The sequence below is a fragment of the Cyrtonyx montezumae genome, unplaced genomic scaffold, assembly GCF_038088225.1.
Source record: "Cyrtonyx montezumae isolate F1298 unplaced genomic scaffold, pur_monq_1.0 scaffold_3, whole genome shotgun sequence".
Taxonomy (NCBI): Eukaryota; Metazoa; Chordata; class Aves; order Galliformes; family Odontophoridae; genus Cyrtonyx; species Cyrtonyx montezumae.
Genome location: NW_027072034.1, coordinates 152,534,958 through 152,557,858, shown reverse-complemented (window position 1 = coordinate 152,557,858; position 22,901 = coordinate 152,534,958). Strand labels below are relative to the sequence as shown.

General features: G+C 33.9%; 1 protein-coding gene across 1 annotated transcript in view; it reads left to right on the top strand.

Moving 5' to 3' along the window:
* Window positions 1–22,901, top strand: part of SEMA3E (semaphorin 3E) — a 124,691-nt gene that overhangs the window by 75,764 nt on the left and 26,026 nt on the right. The window contains exons 5-7 of the mRNA XM_065743707.1: window positions 11,555–11,648; window positions 18,623–18,742; window positions 20,795–20,937. Of these exons, the coding sequence (XP_065599779.1) occupies window positions 11,555–11,648; window positions 18,623–18,742; window positions 20,795–20,937 (357 nt within the window). The remainder of the gene's footprint in view (window positions 1–11,554; window positions 11,649–18,622; window positions 18,743–20,794; window positions 20,938–22,901) is intronic.

Below are 22,901 nucleotides of genomic sequence, written 5' to 3'. Positions count from 1 at the left end.
TCCAGAAAATTATTACATTTTGTTTACATCTTTAATTGAGCTGTACAGCGAGCTGGCAGAGTACCATTTTCAATACTTCACCTAGGTCAATACTTCCTACAGTTGTGTTTCTCAACTTCAGAAGGCTGATGACTAAGTCATCCTTTCCACAAATACACTCTTTTTTTCAGGGAGTTTCAGGGAGCCTACCCTAAATGTCCCTAATCTGACATACTCCTTACTTATCTGTATCTTTTTCAGCTATCCTGTTGGAATTCTGCTTGTCAGGGAACAACAATGCTAAACTGCAAGTCTTTTAAGTCCTGTTAGTAATGCACAGTCTTTAGTGAAGCCATAGCTGTGCTTGTTTGGTAGAACAGTTGATTCAGGCTGGAGTTTCTCCATTCTTCCCAATCCATGTTTCTCTTAATACTTCACTGAATTTTGGGAGGGATACTACTTTTTCTAATTCAGAACAAAAAAAGATAAGGTTCAACAGTAATAAACAGCAATAAACTTTCCCCAGACAAACAGGCAAAATAAGCATCCTAGTTCTTGCTTTAACAAATTGAAGTAAATTGACATAGAAGTTAAGAAAAAATGCTCAAGTCATATCTCAGTTTAATTTTTACATGACATAACTTTCCTGTTCTTGATCACTTTTAAGTAATGTTATAATTCTTTCACCTTTTTTGTTAAGGAACAAAATTGAATACATATTTATGTATATTATTTTAGGATACCGTTTCTGACATATCTTTTTATAATCTAAACAAAATAATCTGCCTAGCTATTCCCTCTACATGCTTTTTCCCATTACTCATTTCAACTCTCAGTTTGTGGAGGATTAAGGAGTAGGAACATCTGGTTTCACTGACCATACAGAAGTGGGTGTTGATTAGTCCCTTATTACATAGAATTTGTGACAAATTCTTACACTGAAAATATTTGCTCAGAGACACAGTGTTCTATTTGAAAGGATAAAAAGCTGCCACTATCCACTAAATCTTAACATGTTTATCAGTACAGTCTATTTATGGAATTAAAACTGCAATGACTAATGCTGTGAAATTGCTTATTTATTGCAGGTCTTTTTATCTATAGTTCACATGAAAAAATTTAGATGATCTTTAAACTGTTGACAAGAGTTCATATATGTAAAGTGAAATCAACTACCATCATAGAATTTTTTTAAACCAGAAATAATTATATAATCTACTCTGAATGTCCACCTTGCAGGCTGTGAAACTGCGCCAAAACACCCAAAAGCCCGAAATTTTATTTCAATTAAAATACTTCAGGTTTTGGAAGTTAAATATGTGTATTTCAAAAGAAATTAAAATGCCGCCTGAAATCACAAAAAGCAAGAAAGTTATTAGGTGGCATTACCCTTATGCTCATTGGGAACAACAGAAGTGCTTTGTTGTAACAGGAAAAATCTAGAAAATAAAGATACACCAACCCTAACTTCAAGTAATATCTTGTACTGATCTTGCAACTTATCTACGTATTCCTGAGAAAATGAGTAAGAACTAGCAAGCAACACATGAAATAAGTTCTGCCCCAATTTAAAGAAAACTCCATCTTCAAATCTAGCCAGTCTCTGATCCTTTTCTGAAAAGATAAACATCATCTTATAACACACAAAAAAAGTCCTTCCAAACAAATGCATGTCTATGTGAGAAATTCAAGTTCATGAGATATGGTTACAATAATTATCTTAATGAATGCTTGGATATGTGAATCTCTGGTAAGTGTGACAAAGAAAGGGAAAATCTCTTGAGTTCTTCACAAGGAAAGGGATAATGGGTGTTGTATAAATAGAAACAAGGCCAGAAATCTTTACAAGACCATTTTGTGTGGTCAGTCACATACTGTATGGATGATTTCTCCCAAAGATTTAATTAAAAATTTCAGGAAATAAGACATTAAAATTTTAATTAATCAAAATAATGAAAACTCTTCCACTTAAAAAGCTTCCTCTTACTCAAGGCTAAATTTATCTAACATCAGCTTCCTGTCATTTAACTTTGATATGCCTCTGATAGCAAAGTAGAAAGTGTCTCATTATCTTTTCCAAATCTTTTCCATGTATAAGTACCTATACACAAAGATCAAGCTACCTCTTCTCTTTTTTGATAAGCTGAATAAATATAGCTCCTTAATCCTCCTATCACAAGGATTCTTCAATTATATCTGTGTCCTTCCTCTGAACTCTGCAGTAATTTTTAAGTGTGCTGGAAGGGCATGCACTACAACCAGATAAGCTATTTGATGAGGCAGGGTCACTTCCCTACTTCTGTTTGAGATTCCTCTTTCCATAACTCAATTGCTGATTTCTTGGCACAGCACCACACTGAGAAATCTTTTTTATATTTTGATGCTTGATTCAAAGCTACTCTCTGGAGCTCAAACTTTTCCAGCTAACTTATTCTTTGTTAAGACACCTAATTAAGTAGTAGTCACATATAGGAAGACAAAGAAAGATTTCTAGAGATGCTTGTCATTATCTGCAGGAAGAAGGCATGTAGGATATCCAAGATACTAAAAGAGATAGTTCAAGACCTCCAAGATCATCTAGTCCAACCATCTACCTACCACCAATATTTCCCCACAAAAACATGTCCCTTAGTACTACATCTAGACATCTCTTGAACACCTCCAGGGACGGTGATTCATTCGCATCCATAGACAGCTCATTTCAGCAATTGACCACTCTTTTGGAGAAGAAGTTTTTCCTAATATCCAACCCGAAAGTTTCCTAGTGCAACTTGAGGCCATTCTCTCTTGCCCCATTGCTAGTTACTGGGAAGAAGAGGCCAACTCTCACCTTAATTCAACCTCCTTTCAGACATTTGTGCATAGTTATGAGGTCACCTTTGATCCTCTTTTTCTCTACAAAAAACAATCCCACTTCCCTCAGCTGTTCCTTATAAGATTTGGGTTCCAGACTCCTCATCAAAGAAATAAATAAATCAACTTTCTATTAAAAAAAAATCAGAAAAAAGAGAATCAATAGTTATGCACCTAATAATAACTACACTTTAATATATATCAGCAGTTCATATTCCTTAAGAATTTCACAATGCACAATGTTTCATCAAATAGGTACATATAGTCAAATGCCTCAGAGAAACCCAAGTATCTAGCATCCAGGTTTCAGACAAACTGATGTTAATAACAACATCAGGTTGTTGTTGAGTGGTAGGAGCAAGACCAGACCTGTTAGAGAAGAGCCGCTGCCTTTATGCCACAGCAGCAGGGGTAGAGTGGAGACAGGACAGGTGGTCAGAATTAGACCATGGCTTATTCCATACCATGTGACACTGTGCAAAATGCCATAAAGCTGGGAGGAGTTGATTGGGGAGGGCAGCTGTTAGCTGCTTGGGAGGTTGTGGGGGTATCTATTGGTGAGAGGAGTGAGTGGTGAGATCTTATTGTCAGGTTGTGAAGAATTGCATTGCAGTTCTATGTATTGGTATAATTGCATTTTTTTTCCTCAGTTATTTCTCTAACATTTAGTAAATAGCTTTTGTCTCTAGCTATGAGCTCTATTTTGTCTCTAATTCTCTCCACCCTACATGGGGAAATGAATGCTAAGCTGCTGCTAGCCAATATGCTATCAGAGAAATAATTTTTCTAAGAGAGGTTATCTTTTCAAGTCTATAACATTGTATGAGGAGTGAAGGTACTATGTAGCAAGTTGCTAGTCATCACAAAATCAGCAGAAATTGAGCAATGTTGGCATTTAGATAAGATTGCTGCAGGTTTATAAAATGTAGCCTTAGTATTCTAAGTCTTCTATAATGTATGACTTTTTTAAACCTGAGATCTATCCAAGAAAATTATTCCAGACTTAAAAATGAACTAAAAAGAGGTATTTTTTAGTAATTCATGTGTGTCATAAAGAAAAAACAGTTTGAGGCTCCTCAGTCAGTGGAACTAATCCCTTGCACTTTCTTCCAGAATCCCTACTTTTGATAAGCCTTTCTAGAACTTTCCAGGAGATCTGTTGGCTGTCTGAGGCTCTAAGTCTGTGGAAACAAAAAACACTTTTCCAGAGGATTTCTTTTTTTCTGAAAGTCATTCTCAGTTGAGCATACCCATTGTCTTCTCTGTGCCTAATGTATATGTTCCTCTGCGCATCACCAATGCCTATTAATCTAATCTCAAACTGTAAAGCTGTATCTTTCTTTTTCAGGGCTTTTGATCCCTAATCATTAGTAATCTTCAGATGAGAAAATGTTTATCTTGTATTCATTCTGATATCACCCTTGTAGTCCCAAGATTAGATTGTCAAAATTGAGGAAAATTGAAGGTCTTGGCTATCTATGGAAAGATGTTCTACCTAAAGACAGAGAAGTTCCCCACAGCATTGTTTTTTTTTTTTTGTTTTGTTTTTTTTTTGCTTCTATGCATAGCGTTTGTACTCTCTGTAGCCTCTAGTTGTAAGACTAGATCTCCTTGTAAAACCTTTTAATTATAGAGATCCCTTTTGGGTTTTCTAGATCTTTCGTATATACTGACCATTATACTACTGAACTATAATCTTAAATTATGTTGTTAATGATCCTATGCTATGCCAAAAGACCATAATGAATTTATCTTTATGGCTAAGGCTATGCAAAACTGTGTCTCCTAAAGTCCTGACAAATTCAATCGCTTGTACATAATAACTTCAAAATGCTAAGGATAGATGTCTGTGATTTCTATATGCAAGTTTTTTTTCCCCTTTGCCAGAGAATTTAACTTGAATTGGATCACTGAAATATATTATTTCTGTCACTTTAGAGTAGATATTTTGACATAAGTCACAAATTGCTAATCCTTTAGCAAACCTAGGCAGCAGTCTGACACAGCTACAGATTTTAAATATGTTTTTTCATTGGTGTCCAATGTGTCTTACTTATTAAAATGTAGAATAAAAGACATAGACCTGTAAGATGTAAATTTTTAGGGAGGATTTAATGTCTATAATACTTTATGCACTTTCGTCCCATAGGACATTTGATCTTTTCAGTATGTTGCTGCATGGTAAAGAGGATTGAAAACTGTTTCTCAGAAGAAATACTACCCTTGAAATAATCTTATGTCAAATAGAGGAAAAGTAACTATTTCAGCGAGTTCTTTGAGGACTCTATCCTTAATAGTGTGTTCCCCTTTGGCTCAGAAAATAAAAAATAGTGTTGAATAAACATGGAAGCTATAATGTTCAAATGTCTTAATCCTATGAAAGCAGGCAGAACTACTTTAGCCAGTAAGTAGATTTATAAAAACAAATATATAGCATTTGGAATTTTTTGGGAAGATTTTCCATCATGAAGAGTTCTTTCACTGCTGGAGCACCCCAGTGTTGTTCATCCACTAGTCTCTGTTATGATGATTTGCAATAGGAATTTATTAACATATTTGGAATGGTTTTTTTAATAAAAACTCTGTGATATTGATTCTTTTTCCACTGGTTTTAGATATTTTTCATTTTTTGACATATTTTGTTGGATTCATACCACTCAGGCACCCCTATAATATTGGATACTGTAATTATCAGACACTGCTGAAGTATGTTTTTTTTTGTCTAAATGTATTCTGCAGTACCTATAGGTTCTATGACATAAGAAACCTTTTCAGGCCTGACATGGTACATTATTTTCTGTTTGGCAAAGAAAATATATTTTAGCGTTTCCTTCTACCATGTGACTTCTTGATGAGGGAAACGTGCAGATCAATGTAGGATGATGGAGTGGAGAGCTTTTGGAGATATTTGATTTCCTCCTGATTCACAGAAATGTTCTGTGAATTTTCAGATTATCTGTTTAAAATTGAATATCTAAGTTTGTCTTTCCCAAATGAAGCCTCTGAACAATGTATACAGCATGTCTATTTGTGTAAAAAAATAATAATAAATAAAGTATAGATAAGCAAGTATACAAAGAAAATGCACTGAAAAATTATGTTGATAATGCACAGGGAAAAGGAGTATTTGAAAAATGTAATCTGTATTTATAACAAAAATACTGTAAAATTACATAACTGTAAAAAATACTGTAAAATACTGTGCAAAAAATATTTTTAAATATTTTATTAACTTTAACATAACCTAACCTAAGGAGACAAAGAATTTCAGTACGCATGACTGCATATGGTTGTACAAATTGACAGACTTTAGAGGTGTAAGGTTAAGATAAAAACAATTAAATAATAATTAAGAATAAATATTTGTGGGTAACAAATGTTTTATTTGTTTATAAACAGCATGTTTGCTTTTGAATTCCTTGAAATTCTATTGTCCTCAGGATAAAATTTGTTACTGTCTTGGAGATTTCGTAGATTACATTAATTCCATGGAACTTAGAGCCATCAAGAGAGCTGCAGTGGTGTCTCATTGGATACGTAACCTGGGGAATTTTTTAAATCATCGTTTTTCTTACACATTACATTATTGTTTAGCTTGAGATAGTAATAGGGAAAAAAAAAAAAGAGTGCTTGGAATTAGTGAATCCGATTATATCCTTTATTTTATGAAAAGAGTCTCAATGTAATTGTCATAAAGAACAAAGGCAGAACTGCAGTAGACTCCAATGGAAGTGCTTTGTGAGTGGACATTGCTATGCAAGCAAGAGGTAACCTCACAGCTCTTGTTCACCAGTGTATACAAGGGCAAGGAAAACTTCTGAAAATTCTGTTCAGAGTAGTAATGTTAAGATCCCCTTTGGGGTCCCTCATAGACCCTTTCCACTTGCTATCTGAGCTTTGGACCCCAGTTCTGACAACCTTTGTTGGAAGCCCACTTTACAAGCTCACTTTTTCAGCCAGACAGTCCATAAAGCTGTTTTCCGAAGTGAAGTCAGTATGTCCCATCCATTTCCAACAGCCTTCTTCCTCAAGCAGGTCCCTATAATTAAATAAGGTGAATCCATGGTTTCAAACTCCCTATATTTTTCATATTTAAAAAACCTTTTCATTATTTCTCACAAGAAATGCACCTCTATTTTACATTTTTACCATTTGACACATTTTGTGACTGAACTTTCATAGCTTTTAATAGCACTCTTTCAAAATGCCTCTAAATATATGAAACTTAAGAAATAGCTTTGCATGCAATTCCATACCTACTCTAAAATCATACAGTGATGAGATCATTAATGTTATGAATTTTGTCCAGTGACTTACAATAATAGGAAGTAGTATAGACAGTGTTAAGACCTGTTTTCACAAAAAAAATCTGCCCTGTCGAATTACTCTAAATATGATTTACATTTCAGCAGTTTAAACAGCATGGACTTCTATAAAAATAAATAAAATAAGCCAAATGACATTCGTACCTGGAAAATATACAAGTACAAATGTAATGAAAGATTGTGAAATGATTTAAATTTCCTTTTAAAATATCACTATGATACGTTTTACTTTGTTTGTTACCTGGAAAAACTAACAATTAAGAGTGGAAAAAAAATCCACTTACAGAACATCAAATTATTTTTATCTCATAAAAATAATATCATAGGAAATCCCAAACAAATCCTCTATATTTTTAAGCCCCTGATTTAGTTAAAAGCTACAAACTTTGCATTAAAGCTGAGAATTGGCTTAAGTACTTTGCTGAATAGGAATGAAAGTAAACATATGTTTTAAATTAATCACGTACATAAATGCTTTCTTGAACCAGAGCAAAGCAGCACTTGCCATGAGAGAAAACAATTTTCTGCAACAAAAGTTAAATGCAGTCTTTAAATTTTAATGGCTCTGACTGACCTTTTCTTTCTTTATTATTTATAACCTACATTATTCTTCATTGTCTAAAATTACCAATTCATGTCAAGTTAATGGTAAAATGTGTGATGCCCTTGGAAATACCTTCTATTTCTTCTTAAAATTACATTATTATTTTAATAATACTTAAATGTGTATAACGTTTTCTGAGCCAAAGTTCTCGTAAATCATGCTCAGAACACCACTTTTTCCAAACTTTATGTAGAAATCATTAATTTCACTTCCAGTCCTACATAGTCTTTTTTTGTATGAATTTTATCCTAACCATTGAGAAATACTCATAAAATAAATCGCAATGTTGAATTGCTGTGTTGGATAATCTTTGATGAAACTGTCAGTTTTCTTGTGACATTTCTTTGCAATGGATTGCAGTGTCACAAACTGCAAGGAAGGTTAGAATTATGGTATTAGCCTCCAGAGCTGATTATTAATGTGTGACGCTCATTTCACTTAAATTGGCATTCTGTGGAAGCTGACACATTTAACACCTGATCTTCAGTTTCTTGTTCCAGCAATGGGAATAATTTGCTGCAGCCATGGAATATTTGGTATGCTGTCCTAAATGATGAAGGTGGAAAATTTCACTTGGAGGAGTCACTGATTACATTTTCAAACAGTTTCATGTATCAGCAAGCTTTTATGAGATGTGCAACCTGTTTTGTATCGAGACAGATAAGATCCTCTTAGAAACTTTTCCAAGTTATGTTAAAATACAGATTTTTGTTTATTTTCACTTTTAGTAAGGGTTTATGTATTTAGGCTATAGTCCTCATTCATGAATTCCAGATGTTAAAGTATAGATAGTAAAAGGACACCATGCATACTGTCTTATGTTTTCATTCCATTTTTATAAAGTCAGCTGTATTAAACACATACATTCTATAAATGTTCAAAGGGATAGGTTTGTCTTCACCACTGATTTTGTTCTGATTCTTAGGGCAATGGTTAGCTACACTTAGCAGCTTGTTCAGTGTTGTACTATACTTTGGCATACAGTTACTCCTTCCACATCTTCTGGAAGACTCCTATACTGGGCCAAGTCTCTCTGATCTGAGAATATTGGAGTTTTAGTGTGGGAAGATTTGAATAGGAAATGCAATTTATGATAACCAGGTGAGATCATCTATTGCCCTACAACAGGGAATTTCACTTGCCATTCTCTATATAGGAAGAAAAATAAATCTATGAATGAATAACACTACATTTACCAGTACCGATCAAAAATATTTGTTTCCATATTTGATTGCTTGGTTTTGATATTTGATACTTAAGCTGTTTTGCTTTAATGGATTACAATATTTTTACTTTTCCTTTGCTTGGTAATTTCATTTTTTTTTTTCTTTTTTTTTTTTTTTTTTTGGGTGGAAAAAAAAAGAATGAAAATTGTTAAAACTAGAAAACTTTGTTTAATTTGAAATTCTGTTTATCTCCCCCCTTACTTCTACATCTTCAAATCTAAAAATATATTTTTCATTGACCCAATCTATCGAAAATTGCTTTATTCAAGATCCCAGAAGGTAATTTTTTTCACAAGTAACCTTAGTTTTAATACCTGATTGGAGTATAAATAGCATCAGCCACTCAAAAGTTTTAGGGCATTTATTTTAAATAGTATTTTACTACAATTATGACTTCTTTTGTATTCCTGCTTTCTCCTCGCTATTCTTTTTCTACCGTTGACCCAAAAGATTATGGTATTTATTTGTAAAGAAATAACTGGTATGTGATGCTTGAAAAGTATGGAGTGAGGTTGAGATTTCCACACAGACAGAAATATTTCTTCATTGTTTGACATTTACCCAAAAGCAGAATGGGAATGGTGACTACTAATGTGCAATTGTAGCTGCTACAGGAAAAAATAATCTTGCAACACCAGTATCTACCAGAATGATTATTTTCTGCTGCATCAGCTATAACATCAGGCCCTATTATGGATAATGTGCTAGGGTTTGGCCAATGCAGAAGCTTCTGAAGAGGTGAGATTGAGTGTCTCGTTAATTCATGAGATTTAGGATTCATTACTTTAAGAGGGGTTGCGTGTTACTTTTATTATAGGGGTGACTTTTTCACTTCAAATAAATATGGAACAAATGTTTTACTTTTCAGAATTGTATTCTAGGTTGCATCTCATTTTAATGAAAACTATCCAACTAATGGAATTCTTTGTTTTTGACCAGATGTTGCAGGAAAAAGAAGGCATTTATTGTTTAGACAGATAGGAATAAGATAGGTACAACAGCTTTGCTAATTTGTGATCTAGGAAGTTAAAAGTGTTTTGAAGGGAAGGGGCTTCTGAGGAATCAAGAATATACTCCTTTAAATGAAATGTAATTCCATTAATCATCAAGGTGTGGCTGCTAAATTTTCTACAACTTCCTCAGCTCCTTCATATATAATCTTTTTTTTTTCCTTTTAAATAATCTTCACAGCTTTCTACTATTTACAATGATCACGCTTTCTACATCTTTGCTCATTGTGCATATTGTGTGTTTCTTTCAGGAAAGCATAGCTGCCATAAGTGCAGTGTTTAATCAGAAAAGAATATTAGTTTTACTTTGCAGATGAATGCATCCAAAGATGCAGAGAGAGAGATTTCTAGGTTGTAGGGTGGGAGGGGTGGACAGAAGAGAATGATCTAGATGGAAAGAAGTGCATATTAGAGATATTAGAGAGAGTAATAATCAGATTTCTGTGCCTCCCAGTACAACTTTCTAGCTACTGAAAATAAGGACTAAAAGGACTATAAAAAGACCACTAGGACACTGGGAAAGGGAAGAAATTGCTTATCAACTTCTCTTTATTTGTATTTTGTCCGGTCTATATACCCTGAGATATACTGAGATATTTCCTTGGGTTATACTGAGTTGTACTAATTTGCAATCTAATAAAACCTGACTTTTATCATTGAATAACCTCCTGGATCTCTTTTGGCATGTTTGCTGTAAGGGAGAGGTCCAGGCACATCCACCTAAAAATTCCAGGGGATCTGGGAGTGCTGTCACAAGTAATTTTATGCCTTACAAAACATTCACTGAATTATATGTGCAACCTGAATTTGAGGTTAATTTGCTGAATACATAGATTGAATTTATCTAATATTTTGATAAAATCTGTATTTCATTATTTTTGAATAAAATTGTTACATTAAACTTCAACTGCTAGACTACTGCAGTCTCTTAGTCACACTGTTGATGGCTGGGTGGCCTATGAGATTTCATAGGTGAGATTTCTCTATATTTCCCCTTTTATTCCTCACAAACCTCTTTTTTTTGTGATATGGGTCACGTTTGTTGTTTTGTTTTGCTTTTCAGGGCAACTAATATATAAACAATTATTTTTAAATGTACACTTGCTTAATAATTTATTCAAACAATATTTGTTGGGTTCTTTTTGCAGTATGACATAATTAACGGCTATTGGAAAACATGTTTAAAGAGGGAAAATACATTCCATAGCTAGATATGTATCTAAAGTTAGGTAATTTGGAGGAAACATAGAGAATATTCACTCCCTACTCCCATAGACATGAAGTACAATTTTACTGCATATTTAAATGACTCTTTTGGGACAGTGCACACGGAACAGTGATTTGTAGAAACGTGGATAATTTTTACAAGTGTGTCAGTGAACAACAATAATTGCATTTTCTTCCTAATGAATTAAACTCAGAACAAAGGTATGACAGAGTTTCTAAAGGTATGGAAAGGTATGACAGGCTGGTTTCTAAGGACTTTTTTACTTGCCTGTAGGGTTTACACTGTTTTCTGTGTTTTTGTTGTTTTTTGTTTGTTTGTTTGTTTCGAAGGATCATCTGTTTCAACTGGAATCGCACAAATTTGAGAGAGGACGAGGCAGGTGCCCTTTTGACCCCACTTCTTCCTTCACTTCCATCTTAATTGGTAATGATCTTTATGTCACAAACTTCATGGTCCTGTCAATCTGTCGTTTTGAGCATCCTTCTTTAGCATGCCAAGGTGTTGTCAGTCTTTCACTGTTTTCCACAGGTCATGTTTAATCCTCATGGTGCTGTCCACATTAATGTTACATTGCAGACAGCATTCATTTCAGCAACTGGATTTCAGAGGAGCTAGTAGATGTTAAATGGCATGAGTGATCCTGAAGAAGTAATTGATTGTGTAATTTTGGAAATAATTTCCTGCTTTACTTCAGTGCACAGCAATATACCTAGCTTAGTCCTATTTATCTCAGATCACTGAGATAAATATGCAAAGCTTACTAATTTTCATCTTCTGTAATGTAATCTAAATAACAGGCGTGTTGTAAAAATGTGAAGTTAACTTTTTTATCATTATTATCTGAGATTCTTATTGTTTATATGAATTATAGCATTTTTGAATTTGAAGCATTTTTTTTTTCTGTGCTGTCTTCTATGAAAACTACCCAAAATGAGTGATTTTCTGTTAATCATGCAATTAAAAATTATAAAAATAGATTTCAGTGCAAGTCCCACAGTGCCAGATAGCTGTGCTGAGCTAGTGTTCCTCATTGCCTTGCTGGTAAGTTTATCATGGTAGGGCTGTGAACTTTGAAGTTGTAGTACAGTAAACCACGTGCTTTTTTCCTCGTAATATGTTCCTGAGAACATTTTGTGAGATGAAGAAAACATAATTTTAGGAACATAATAATAATTGGATAAAAATAGACTGGAATAACAGGTAAAAGGTAGAATTTAGATACACGTAGGGAGTAAAGCAGTGACAGTGTGTTTTTAGGATACACCAATAAAATGAAAACTGAGCATTCAAAAAGAATAGTAATAGAAACGAGGAGCTAGAAAAGAGAGGCTAAGGATCAAATAAATTGTAAGTTTTTGAAGGTTACAAAAAGGGAGAGACTGATTTTCCCATTCAATTTCAAATATTAGAGTCGGATCTTCAATTTAGACAGCTAAAGTTTTTAATTATTAACCCCAATGATACAATCACCTATGATGCTGAGGAAGTTCTGGTCATGAGTGACAAATATATATTTATATAAGCTAGGTATATTTTATCATTTACAATAACAAAATACAAGAAGAATATTCACCAATGCTTCCAAATCTCTCAAATTGCTGCAATTTGTCAAAATATTGTTCATTCCCGTTATCAAACATCACAGCTCAAATTCTTAACTTGCTGGTTGAAGAAGTCATGAAAGAATCTGGGAAAAATTAGATTTTATTTTATCTGACCTTCCAAAATCCATTACGTACAGATTGTTACGCCTTTCTTCCATTCTTAATTCCAAATTGTTTCTACAGTTTTTAACAGATTCCAGTCTTTGCTCAGCCTGAGAACAAGGGCTTATCCCATGGAATTTGCTGTAGGCCTGAAACCTCATGGTCTTGGAAGTCCTTCTCAACCTTTACTCAGTCATCACTAAGTAAATAAATTAACCTGATCATGTTCCTACTGTGAGATCAATGTGAATTTTATTTGCTTAAATGGAAGCCAGATTGTCCCACTGAGCATTTCAAGACTAGTGATTAGATGTTGTGCTTCTGGCCTATTCATTACTGTGCCTGGATTATGGGAGGTCCTACGGATCCTCATAGTTTTATCTGCATGAGTAATTTACTAAATAAGCTTTTCCTTTGTAAATGGTGATCTGTTTTGAACATCCAGTCAAAGACTTATAAGATTGATCTCACAAAACTGTAACTTCTGTAATATGTTAAGTTTAATGGGAAAATAATATATTCTTAGCAAATCAATGATACATATCCAAAAAACAGACAAATTTTCATGCCTCCATTAAGACTAATATGATCTGAGGAAGCTATTTAGACACTTCCTTTTTCCAGTGGAAATTCTATTATATCAAGTGATCATAGAATATTTTAAAACTTAACAAAACAAAGTTATTTAACATGTTTATTATATTTATTTATAGTTCTATTAGATTTAAGCATTCCCAGAAATTAAGAAAAACATCCTAAATAAGTTATTTCCATGTATTTTAATATATTCTAATAACTAGAGACATACGGCTTAGAGAATGAACAAAACAAACGCTTCTCCTTAGACTACAGACTATATATATTTTCCCTCTGTAGGTATCCATTTGAAAAGGGTGGAAGACAGATGCAAACATGTTTAACATCAAAGAATCTTTTAACTGACTTTTGAAAATTTTAACTGATACATCTAATGCCAAATGCACTTGAAAGGAAGGGATGCTCATTCCTTCAGATCAACCCTGGTATCAGCTTGTGGTGGCTGTGCTGATGTGAATGTCCTTGAAAAAAATGTAAGCAAAACTTTTACCAAAGCCTTTCATATCCCAGCTTCCTTCTCTTCCTAACAAAACAATCCAAAATCTACTTCCACCTCTGTATGAAACAGATCTAACTTGCACTGACACAGCAATCGATACCAGTGTAGCTATTGATTAATGGTGAGGATTAGGCTAACAAAGAAACTATCTACCTCTGATAAATGTTTAAAAGCTCTTTGGTTTTGAGGATCATTTGCAACATCCCTAATTAGAGCCAGATTTAGCTAGATTAATTTAGGAAGAAAGAGAATCTCTTGTGCTGTGTCTCTTCATGTTCCTATCTCAACACTTCAGTTAAAACCTTCACTTCAAGAAAATAATAGTTCGTGACTTGGACTTAAAATTATGTACCCATGCTGCTGAAAGTTTTATTACAGGTCATCTGACCCAATGATAAAGTAGCTTGTAATGAATTCCCCAGTTTATGAACAATTAACTTTTAACAATTTATTCTCGCTATCAGGAAACAGAATGGATGTTGGATGGGTGCACATTTAAATAAACTACATATATATATATGTAGTTTATTTAATTTTATTAATATTTAGTTATTTATTATACATATTTATTAATATGTAGTTTATTTAATTTTATTAATAATTTTATTTAATTAAGTTTATATATATATAAAATTATTTGGAATGCACTTACCATCTGTTTTCAATAGCCATAACTCTGTTTGATATCTGATCACGCGCATGGATTAATTTAGATCACACTGCCTCTTGAAAGTTGAGAAATTAGCTTATGCCTATATTTTGTTACCTGAAATATTTCAGAAGTGATGATAAACTTCCCACCCAGGGAATCCATTCCGATAGTTTCTGTGATTTGCAATTCTAGAGCAGCTTCATGTCTTTTTGTATTTTCATTTACTTTAGACAATGAACTAAAAATAATTCAGTTTCTCCCAGAACAGAAGACAGTAGTTGAGTGACAGACAGAAGAAGTAAACATAGTGAGAAAGTTTACAGGATAAGCAATTGATAATTTATTTTGATTTTGTGGTTCTCTACTGTGAAAGTTTAATTTTCTAAAAATCTGACTGTGTGTCTTACTGTGCTAAAATTAATTGTTATGGATTGAGCACATAAAACTTCAGAATTACCTACCAGTTTGGGGACTTCTGTGTGATAGAGACCTCAGCAGTGACTGAAGCTGATTTGCTGTAGAGACATTGTATTAAAAACAGTAAAAACAAGTTCTTCATTAGGAGCCCAATGGAAGATGAGTGTAGTATGGATATTAAAGTGAGAATAAAACGAAAAAGTAGTTAACCCATCATACTTTCAGCTCAAAGTACCTTTATTCCTTATATAGTTGAGTGCAGTTCACAGACACAAGAACTAAATCAGACTCTTGGTTTTGTTTGTACTTTAACTTTGCACATTATGGAAAGCATTTTGCATGGATTAGAAATGAGTAAGTATAAATAGACCTAAATCTAGTTAAAAGAGATACAACTCTTAATGCTTTACATATATATGTATGTTTATATATATTTATCCTGTGTATTAATTTGACACATCTTCAAATATTTATAATTTTTTATAGTTGTACACATATACACTGAAATCACAACTCTAGACAGGCTTGAGCGGAGCAACCAGGTGAAATGAGATTCAACAAATCCAAGATCTTGCACTTAGGTCGAGGCAACTCCCATTCCCAATACAGAATGGGCAATGAAAAGGTTGAGTGCAGCCCTGTTGAAAATGTCCTGGGGATACTGGTGGATAGGAAGCTGTATATGAGCCAGCAATGTGCCCTCGCAGCCCTGAAAGCCAACTATACCCTGGGCTGTATCAAGTTTTCATTCTTTTTTCATCAGAAATAACCAAGCTGTGTTAAACTTAACTGTGGCCATTAATTTGTCAAGTATGTGTGTATGTAATTCCTCACTGAATACTACAGATTGACTGGAAAAGAGGAAGAATGGCAATGGTCTGTGAAATCACTCAATTTGCAGATGATTTTCACTGGAAGACATGGGTTTATCAGTGATGTGCAGAAGTATAAAACTTTGTGACTAAGGCAAACGTGAGCTGCTACATAGTACCAGCAGAGGAGAAAAAAATAGAAATTCTGCTAAGATTTTTAAAACACAACTTCAGGTTGTCTCTAAAACTAGAAATAGTCAGCATTTTTAAAAACTTAGCTGTGTTAAAGATTTACAACATTCATTTAAAGGTTGTGGGCAAAGGTCTATTGAACAGGAAAAGATCCACTTAATGTCAAAAGTGTGAAAGATGTCGGAATTATGTTTAATATACTTCTGTCACACTGCTCAGTATTATCCCATCTCTCTCGGGCTTCTGTTCACTGTTGTTACTTGTCTTATGTTTAACTTAGAAATACTTCATTATAAAAATCAGATTTAATTTCTGTATCTGTAAATTATCATCCATGGAACAAAATCCATCCAAGCCTTCGATTTGTTTCTCATGGAATCTCAGAGGTAAAACTAGTGACAAGTTGCCCAGTATATGTGGGGTGACATACCAGCAGATAATTATGTATACAGATACCTATGTCAAGTAGAATGAATAGCCTCCCTTTTGAATGTTTGGATGTACAACTGCTAATCTTGTTCAATAGCAAAATCTGAAGAATTGTCTACCTTACAGGAATATATTTTCCACATTACACTGCTGTGTTGAAAGAACAAAAGCCTCATTTTTATTATACATAACCATAACTAACAATAAAATTAACAAAAAGAAAACAAAAATTTTCCAGTGGAATTCTTAGAGGAAAATTTAAGACTAATGTAACTCATTAATTAGGGTTGTAAAACTTGCTTGGAACATTATTCAGACACTGGTGAGTTCCATTTAAGCACCTCTGTGGGTTGTTTTTGTTGTTGTTTAAGTAAAGCTTTCTATTAGTTCTACTGGTGCTATAATTTATATTTACTTTTAATTTCACTTGCCAATATTTTACACTGGATTACCACCATGTATTTTACAGCGCAATATCCATTCTTCATAAGATGAAGCCTAGGGGAAAACTATGCTCTGAACCAGCCCCAGCTGCCAAACTACTCTGAACTGTTCAGAATCATTATTTAGAGTTATTGTACCATTAAATTCATATATATCTCTTAAAATAAACAAATTTCACACACTGAGGGAGACCAACAAGCAACATTCTTGCTTTTGCTGTAATCCTTTACAAATGCCAGCAAATGTTATTTGAAATGACGAGTCATTTGTTTTGATAAGGGAGTAGGAAACTGTGCCACTGAAATCTCCTCTCAGTTTAGCCAAGAACTGGAAATAACTAATTTCCTTCTTCTTGTGCAGTTTAATGCTGGCTGCATTGTTTTATGACATAATGTTGCCACCTAGTGACCAACATTTTCAGCTTTTAAATTTAGACCTAAGAAATTTATAATCTAATTCCAAATGGATATGAAGTGAATGACTCTTAATTCTTGATTAGTTTACAGGGAATTGCACCCACACATCGCAAAGAAGAAATGGAATTATTGCTGGTTGTATCTGACCGGATAGTGATAGGCCAGATTTCTGAGCTTATGTGTTCACTGGTTATATCTGATGATATATAAATTTCCAAAAGTTATTGGCATTCAGTATATTTTTATAACATTTCACTACACTTGCTTAATTCATAAATGCCTATTTGAAAATCAGTTCCTTTTCTTCTCTCATAATTTAGTCAGCAGATATTCACCACCAGATGTACAGAATGCAAGAGATCTCAGGTCCTGCCCCAACTCTGGTGAATAGCTCATAGACGTGAAAACATTTTGTTGCTAGGCCAGAGAAAAATGGGTTTATTTAGAATCATGGAATCCCTAGAGTTGGAAGGGACCTCTGAGGGCCATCCATTAGCTTGTACTCTGAACACCTAAGTCCTTCATCCGCAAGATACACCCAGCTGTGGCTATCCCAGGTGAAGCAGAACAGCTCCTGCAGGCTGAAGGGAAAAACAACTCAGCCTAATAAAACTTGTGCTTCTTTATAAAAATGAACTCTAAACTGGCATGTACAGCTTCTTATCTCTCCAGCTTGGGAGAAAACTTTATCTCTAAAATACTCATAAACCCTGCATCCAGTTCTGGGACCAAATAACTCTCTGCTCCTCATTATCAAGAAAATTGCACATCTATAAGTGCTCAGAAGCAAACTCTAAGTCAGAGGCATGGCTCTGGTAAAATCTTATGTGCTGACAAAGAGTAGGTATCTCTAGGGCCAGGTAGCAGCTGAATTGAGAGTGAGATCATTGTACTTAGGTGCTTGATGTTACAGATGTTATCATGCTAGATGTGGTTGTTATTTTAATGTCTTCACATTTTTTTTGTGTGTGAATCTATTCCAAAGATACTGTCTTTTGAACAAAATTTAAAACTGTTGACCTCATGCTCTTTCAACTGTAAGTGCTACGGTGCTGATAGAAACAATGACTATTAACCCTTTAAACTTCATGTAACTTACACTTTATTGCCTATTTTTGAACAAAGAATAGTGAACCATGCTTATAATATGGTGTCCATGATATTCAAAGAAATTATATTTCTTTGAAATGTAAATGTGTTTCAATGATTATTTGTTTAACATGTGGTCTGCAGGTGGTGAACTTTTTACTGGTCTCTACAGTGACTACTGGGGAAGAGATGCTGCTATCTTTCGCACTATGAATCGTATGGCACATCTCCGAACTGAACCTGATAGTGAGCGCCTGCTGAAAGGTACAGAAAATAGGAAAAGAAACAACCTGGAAACAGTAATGCTTTCGATGAATGGAGAAATTTATTTAACGAGAAATTTAAATGATGTTGTCCTTGCGTGTGTATATCTCATTGGAGAGAAATGTGTTTAAAGTGTCTTTTTTTTCCCATGAAATTTTTCATTAATCTCCCACTACAATTAACAAATTCACATCTTTACATATTACATTTCAGAAGTGATTCAAAAACCTTCATTTTTCACCTTTAAGAGTGCTTTTAACTTGTACTCTAGATATTCCATATTATTTTGTGATACCAGATATGATTCTACTAATATTCTAAAAAATTTTAATTGACTGGAATTTCTAATTTGAATACAGTGCTCTTTCTTATATATGAGGTCATTTCATCTTTATGTTGCAATCAAACAACTGAATCTTTGCTGAGTTCTGTGCTGAAGAGGTGATATGAATCAATACAGAATAATAAAAATGAAATTATCTAACAGTTGAATGCAATAAAAATTCAAGCAGGTTATTTAGAAGAAAAACACAAAATTATTGCACAAGAAAAACACTGAGAAAATTCTTATACTCGAGAACTTAGAAAATATTTCACACTCTTCAACATGGAATGTAATTGAATTTCAAAGCACTGAAATTTCCTTGCAATTAATTGCCAGACTCGATTTTTCTCCAGACTCGATTTTTCTCACTCTGAAAGTTGTGTAATATTTCATTACACCAGTAACATACCTACAGCTAATGTTTGGCAAGGAGATTCAGTAAATTCCTTTTATGGTGATACATCTAGTGTGCATCATCTTTTCAATGAACATAGCTAGAAAGGGTGCTTTTTTGTTGTTGTTGTTGTTGGTTTTTTTCTCTCAAATGTCAGGGCAGTTTTCTCTGGAATCAGAAGAGAGAAGTTCATGTATTTTTTCCTGCATGAATATGACATCATACTTGAATTCATCTTATAAAAGCGTGTTTAGAATATTGTGATATCCACTGTAAGCTCAATACTTAGATTCTTGCTGAACTCAGTATTTAGGACAACTAGAATGTGTAGTAACAATCACATAAATGTCTCTATATGGAAGTTAAGTTGCTCTTCTCTCTTCCTTTAAAAATAGTATCCTCTGTACTGTGGCCTCAAACTTAATTTTTAATTTACACCCTACTTGAAATTGAAATCTATAATGTATTTAAGTGTGCATTGGAAAGCAGTTCAGAAAATTAGCAAGCAAAAGTTTTCTAGTCATAACTTGAAACAATATTTTTCATAAAGAATAAGAATTTAGAAAATCTTTACATTACCAACTGCTTCTTAATATTAATTGTGTGAACAAATTACATTCTCACTTAAGGAGTTTGTAAAAAAATTTGCTACAATTCACAGATTAAATCATTCACAGCTTGCCATGGTCTGGGGTTAAAAGTTTTGGAGTGCACACTGAAGATTGTACTTAGACTTCAACTCTAGCAAAATGTGAAAGTGGGAAAATCATAGAAGGTTTTGATTTTATTTCATTAAAAAAATGCACGATGTGTCTTTTGTCTATGAAGATATGTGTTCATATAACAATTACTAGCTGAACTTTAACTAAGAGGCTGTTTTTCCAAAGTTAGCATTCCTATTCCTGTTTCACATGGAATCAGAGATTATTATCTGAATATTAGTGCCAGGTTTTAGCCTAATGCAAATTGCACAATGTATATATTATAAAGTATATAATTTATATGCATTATAAAGTATATATTGCAAAGAATATAAACCCTCAGAGAACAGAAATGGAAAGAGATCTTTTTTGCACACTTAAAAGTAATATTGACTTGTGAATCACACTGATAAAAATAGTTTGACACTAATGTATTCCACATGTTCTATAGATATACACTTATTTACATCACCCTGTTCCACTCAGGTAGCATTCTGATTGACAAATCCCTGACTCTTTCTTTTTCTTTTTTTTTTTTTTTATCCTTTGATACCAGTTGATTTTAAGGATTGAAATAGTAAAAGAATGTCAGAATGAACTTTATTTGAATTTAGTTTTGTTTTCTTTTGAAGAACCAAAGTTTGTTGGCTCATACATGATTCCCGACAATGAAGACCACGATGATAACAAAGTATATTTCTTCTTTACGGAAAAAGCATTAGAAGCTGAGACAAGTACTCATGCCATTTATACCAGAGTGGGACGTGTGTGTGTGGTAAGATCCTTTTTGTAATACCCAAACTGAATGGGGGAAATAATAAAAATGAAAAACATTCTCCTTTCTTTTTCCCTTCTCTCACAGGTAAATATGGCTTCTGATAAAGTATATGAGAACGCAGATCTGGCCGAAAACTCTGCTTCTCAACATCCTTAAATATTAGAAAATTAGAAAGTAAAGTTCAGACACCTTGTTATTCAGTTCCATCTCTCTTTGAGGTGATATGTGGTAGCAGTAAGAATAGTTCCCCACAGGAGTTATTTACCATCACAGATTCTCAGTTCAAATCAAGGACACATCATCCCTCGTATTATCTGCAGGTCCTTCTGCATCTCTCACAGCTGACATTAATTGTCCCCTCATACTTCTGTTGACAGGACAAGCTCAGCCACAGGTTCTCTCTAATATTTCCTCTCACTTTCCTACTCTTGTCAGCAAGTAGACTTGACTGAATTGGATTTATGCAGGGTTGACAGCTATACAACCAGATATCCTTTCGTAGCCAGTTCAATAGGACAAGAGGCAATGGACACAGACTGAAACACCCATCTGACCGTAAGAAAACATGTTTTTTTGTGTTAAGAGTGGTTGCACAGAGAGGTTATGGAAAGTCACTCATGGTCCTGAATGACTTTCTGTAGATGACCCAATTCAGCAGGCCAAGTGGACTAAAAGATATCCAAAAGTCCCTGCCAAATTCACGGTTCTGTCATTTTGGGATTCTGGAAATTTCAAATATCACTTTTTTATGCATCTATAGACTGTTTTCTAAATAATAGCTAATTGCTTTCATTTAATCTATCATTCCTGTTCCTCTCAACATCCTCTAAGGAAGAATGTGCAGAAAAAGAAATCAGAACAAAGGATTGAATTGCTTAGAAAAGAGGGAAAATTTTATTTCTTAGCATCCAACTTCATTTCTGAAATTGTGTTCCTTCCCTGCTTTGGAAGACAATTTCCTAAAACTGATGGGCAAAGAACAAAATACAAGTTAAAAATGTTCTTTCACCCCAAAGTATACTATGTGTCACATATGCTCACCAACATACTACTTGTTAAAATGACTTGAAATGTGTCCATATATGACTTTAAACAGAGTATACGTTGTACAAAATAGGGACCTAAGACATGATTGTTCTCATAGGCAGTTGGCTTTCTGAATTCAACAACGCATCAAGGCCTGAAGCCAAATTCTTTGCCCTATGTTCTGGTAGATGTCAGAATAGATTATTTTGATAGCTCCCTGAAGCCTGAAATACGCTGAACTGAATGTCATATCTCTAGCCAGGCGTTAGACCAAAATCCCACAGACCTTTCTTCTCCACATGTCCAAAACCCCAAATGATTTATCATTCAGACTTTACCTTAGCAGCCTTCACTCGGTACGCTGTAGTTGGAACTTGATTTCATGAATATAAAAAAATTGAGAGCTAGCTACTGATTTAAGAACAGGCCTTTTTTATCAACTTTAACATTTTCATTTGTGTTATAACAGGTTTTACAACTCAGAGGCATCTACTTGTATATATCTGTCTATATCTACTTTGATAAGGAAAAAAGAGTTGTTGTTGTTGTTGTTGTTGTTATTTGAGATGCCAATGTAAAGATGAGGAAATCAATTATAGATTTCCTCATCTCTTATAGAATCTTCACTATGCAGCTACACAATCAACCAAAATATAAGTCCATAGCTACTGAGAAGGCTACACAAAGTTACAAAGTCTGATTACTGAGTAGAGTTAAATGCACCATGTCATTCACAGTCAAAAAAAAAAAAAAAAAGGGGTCTGCCATAGTAAAGTAGGAATAAAAGTTGCTGAAAAATTGTTAAAATGTTAGAACATCTTATAGACACTTGCCTCAGACTGGACCAGATGTACCAGCTGTATAGATTGATTCAAGGCTTCAGTTTCCAAAAATGTTCATTAAACCCTACAATGAGTGCCTGAAGCAGAGCTAAG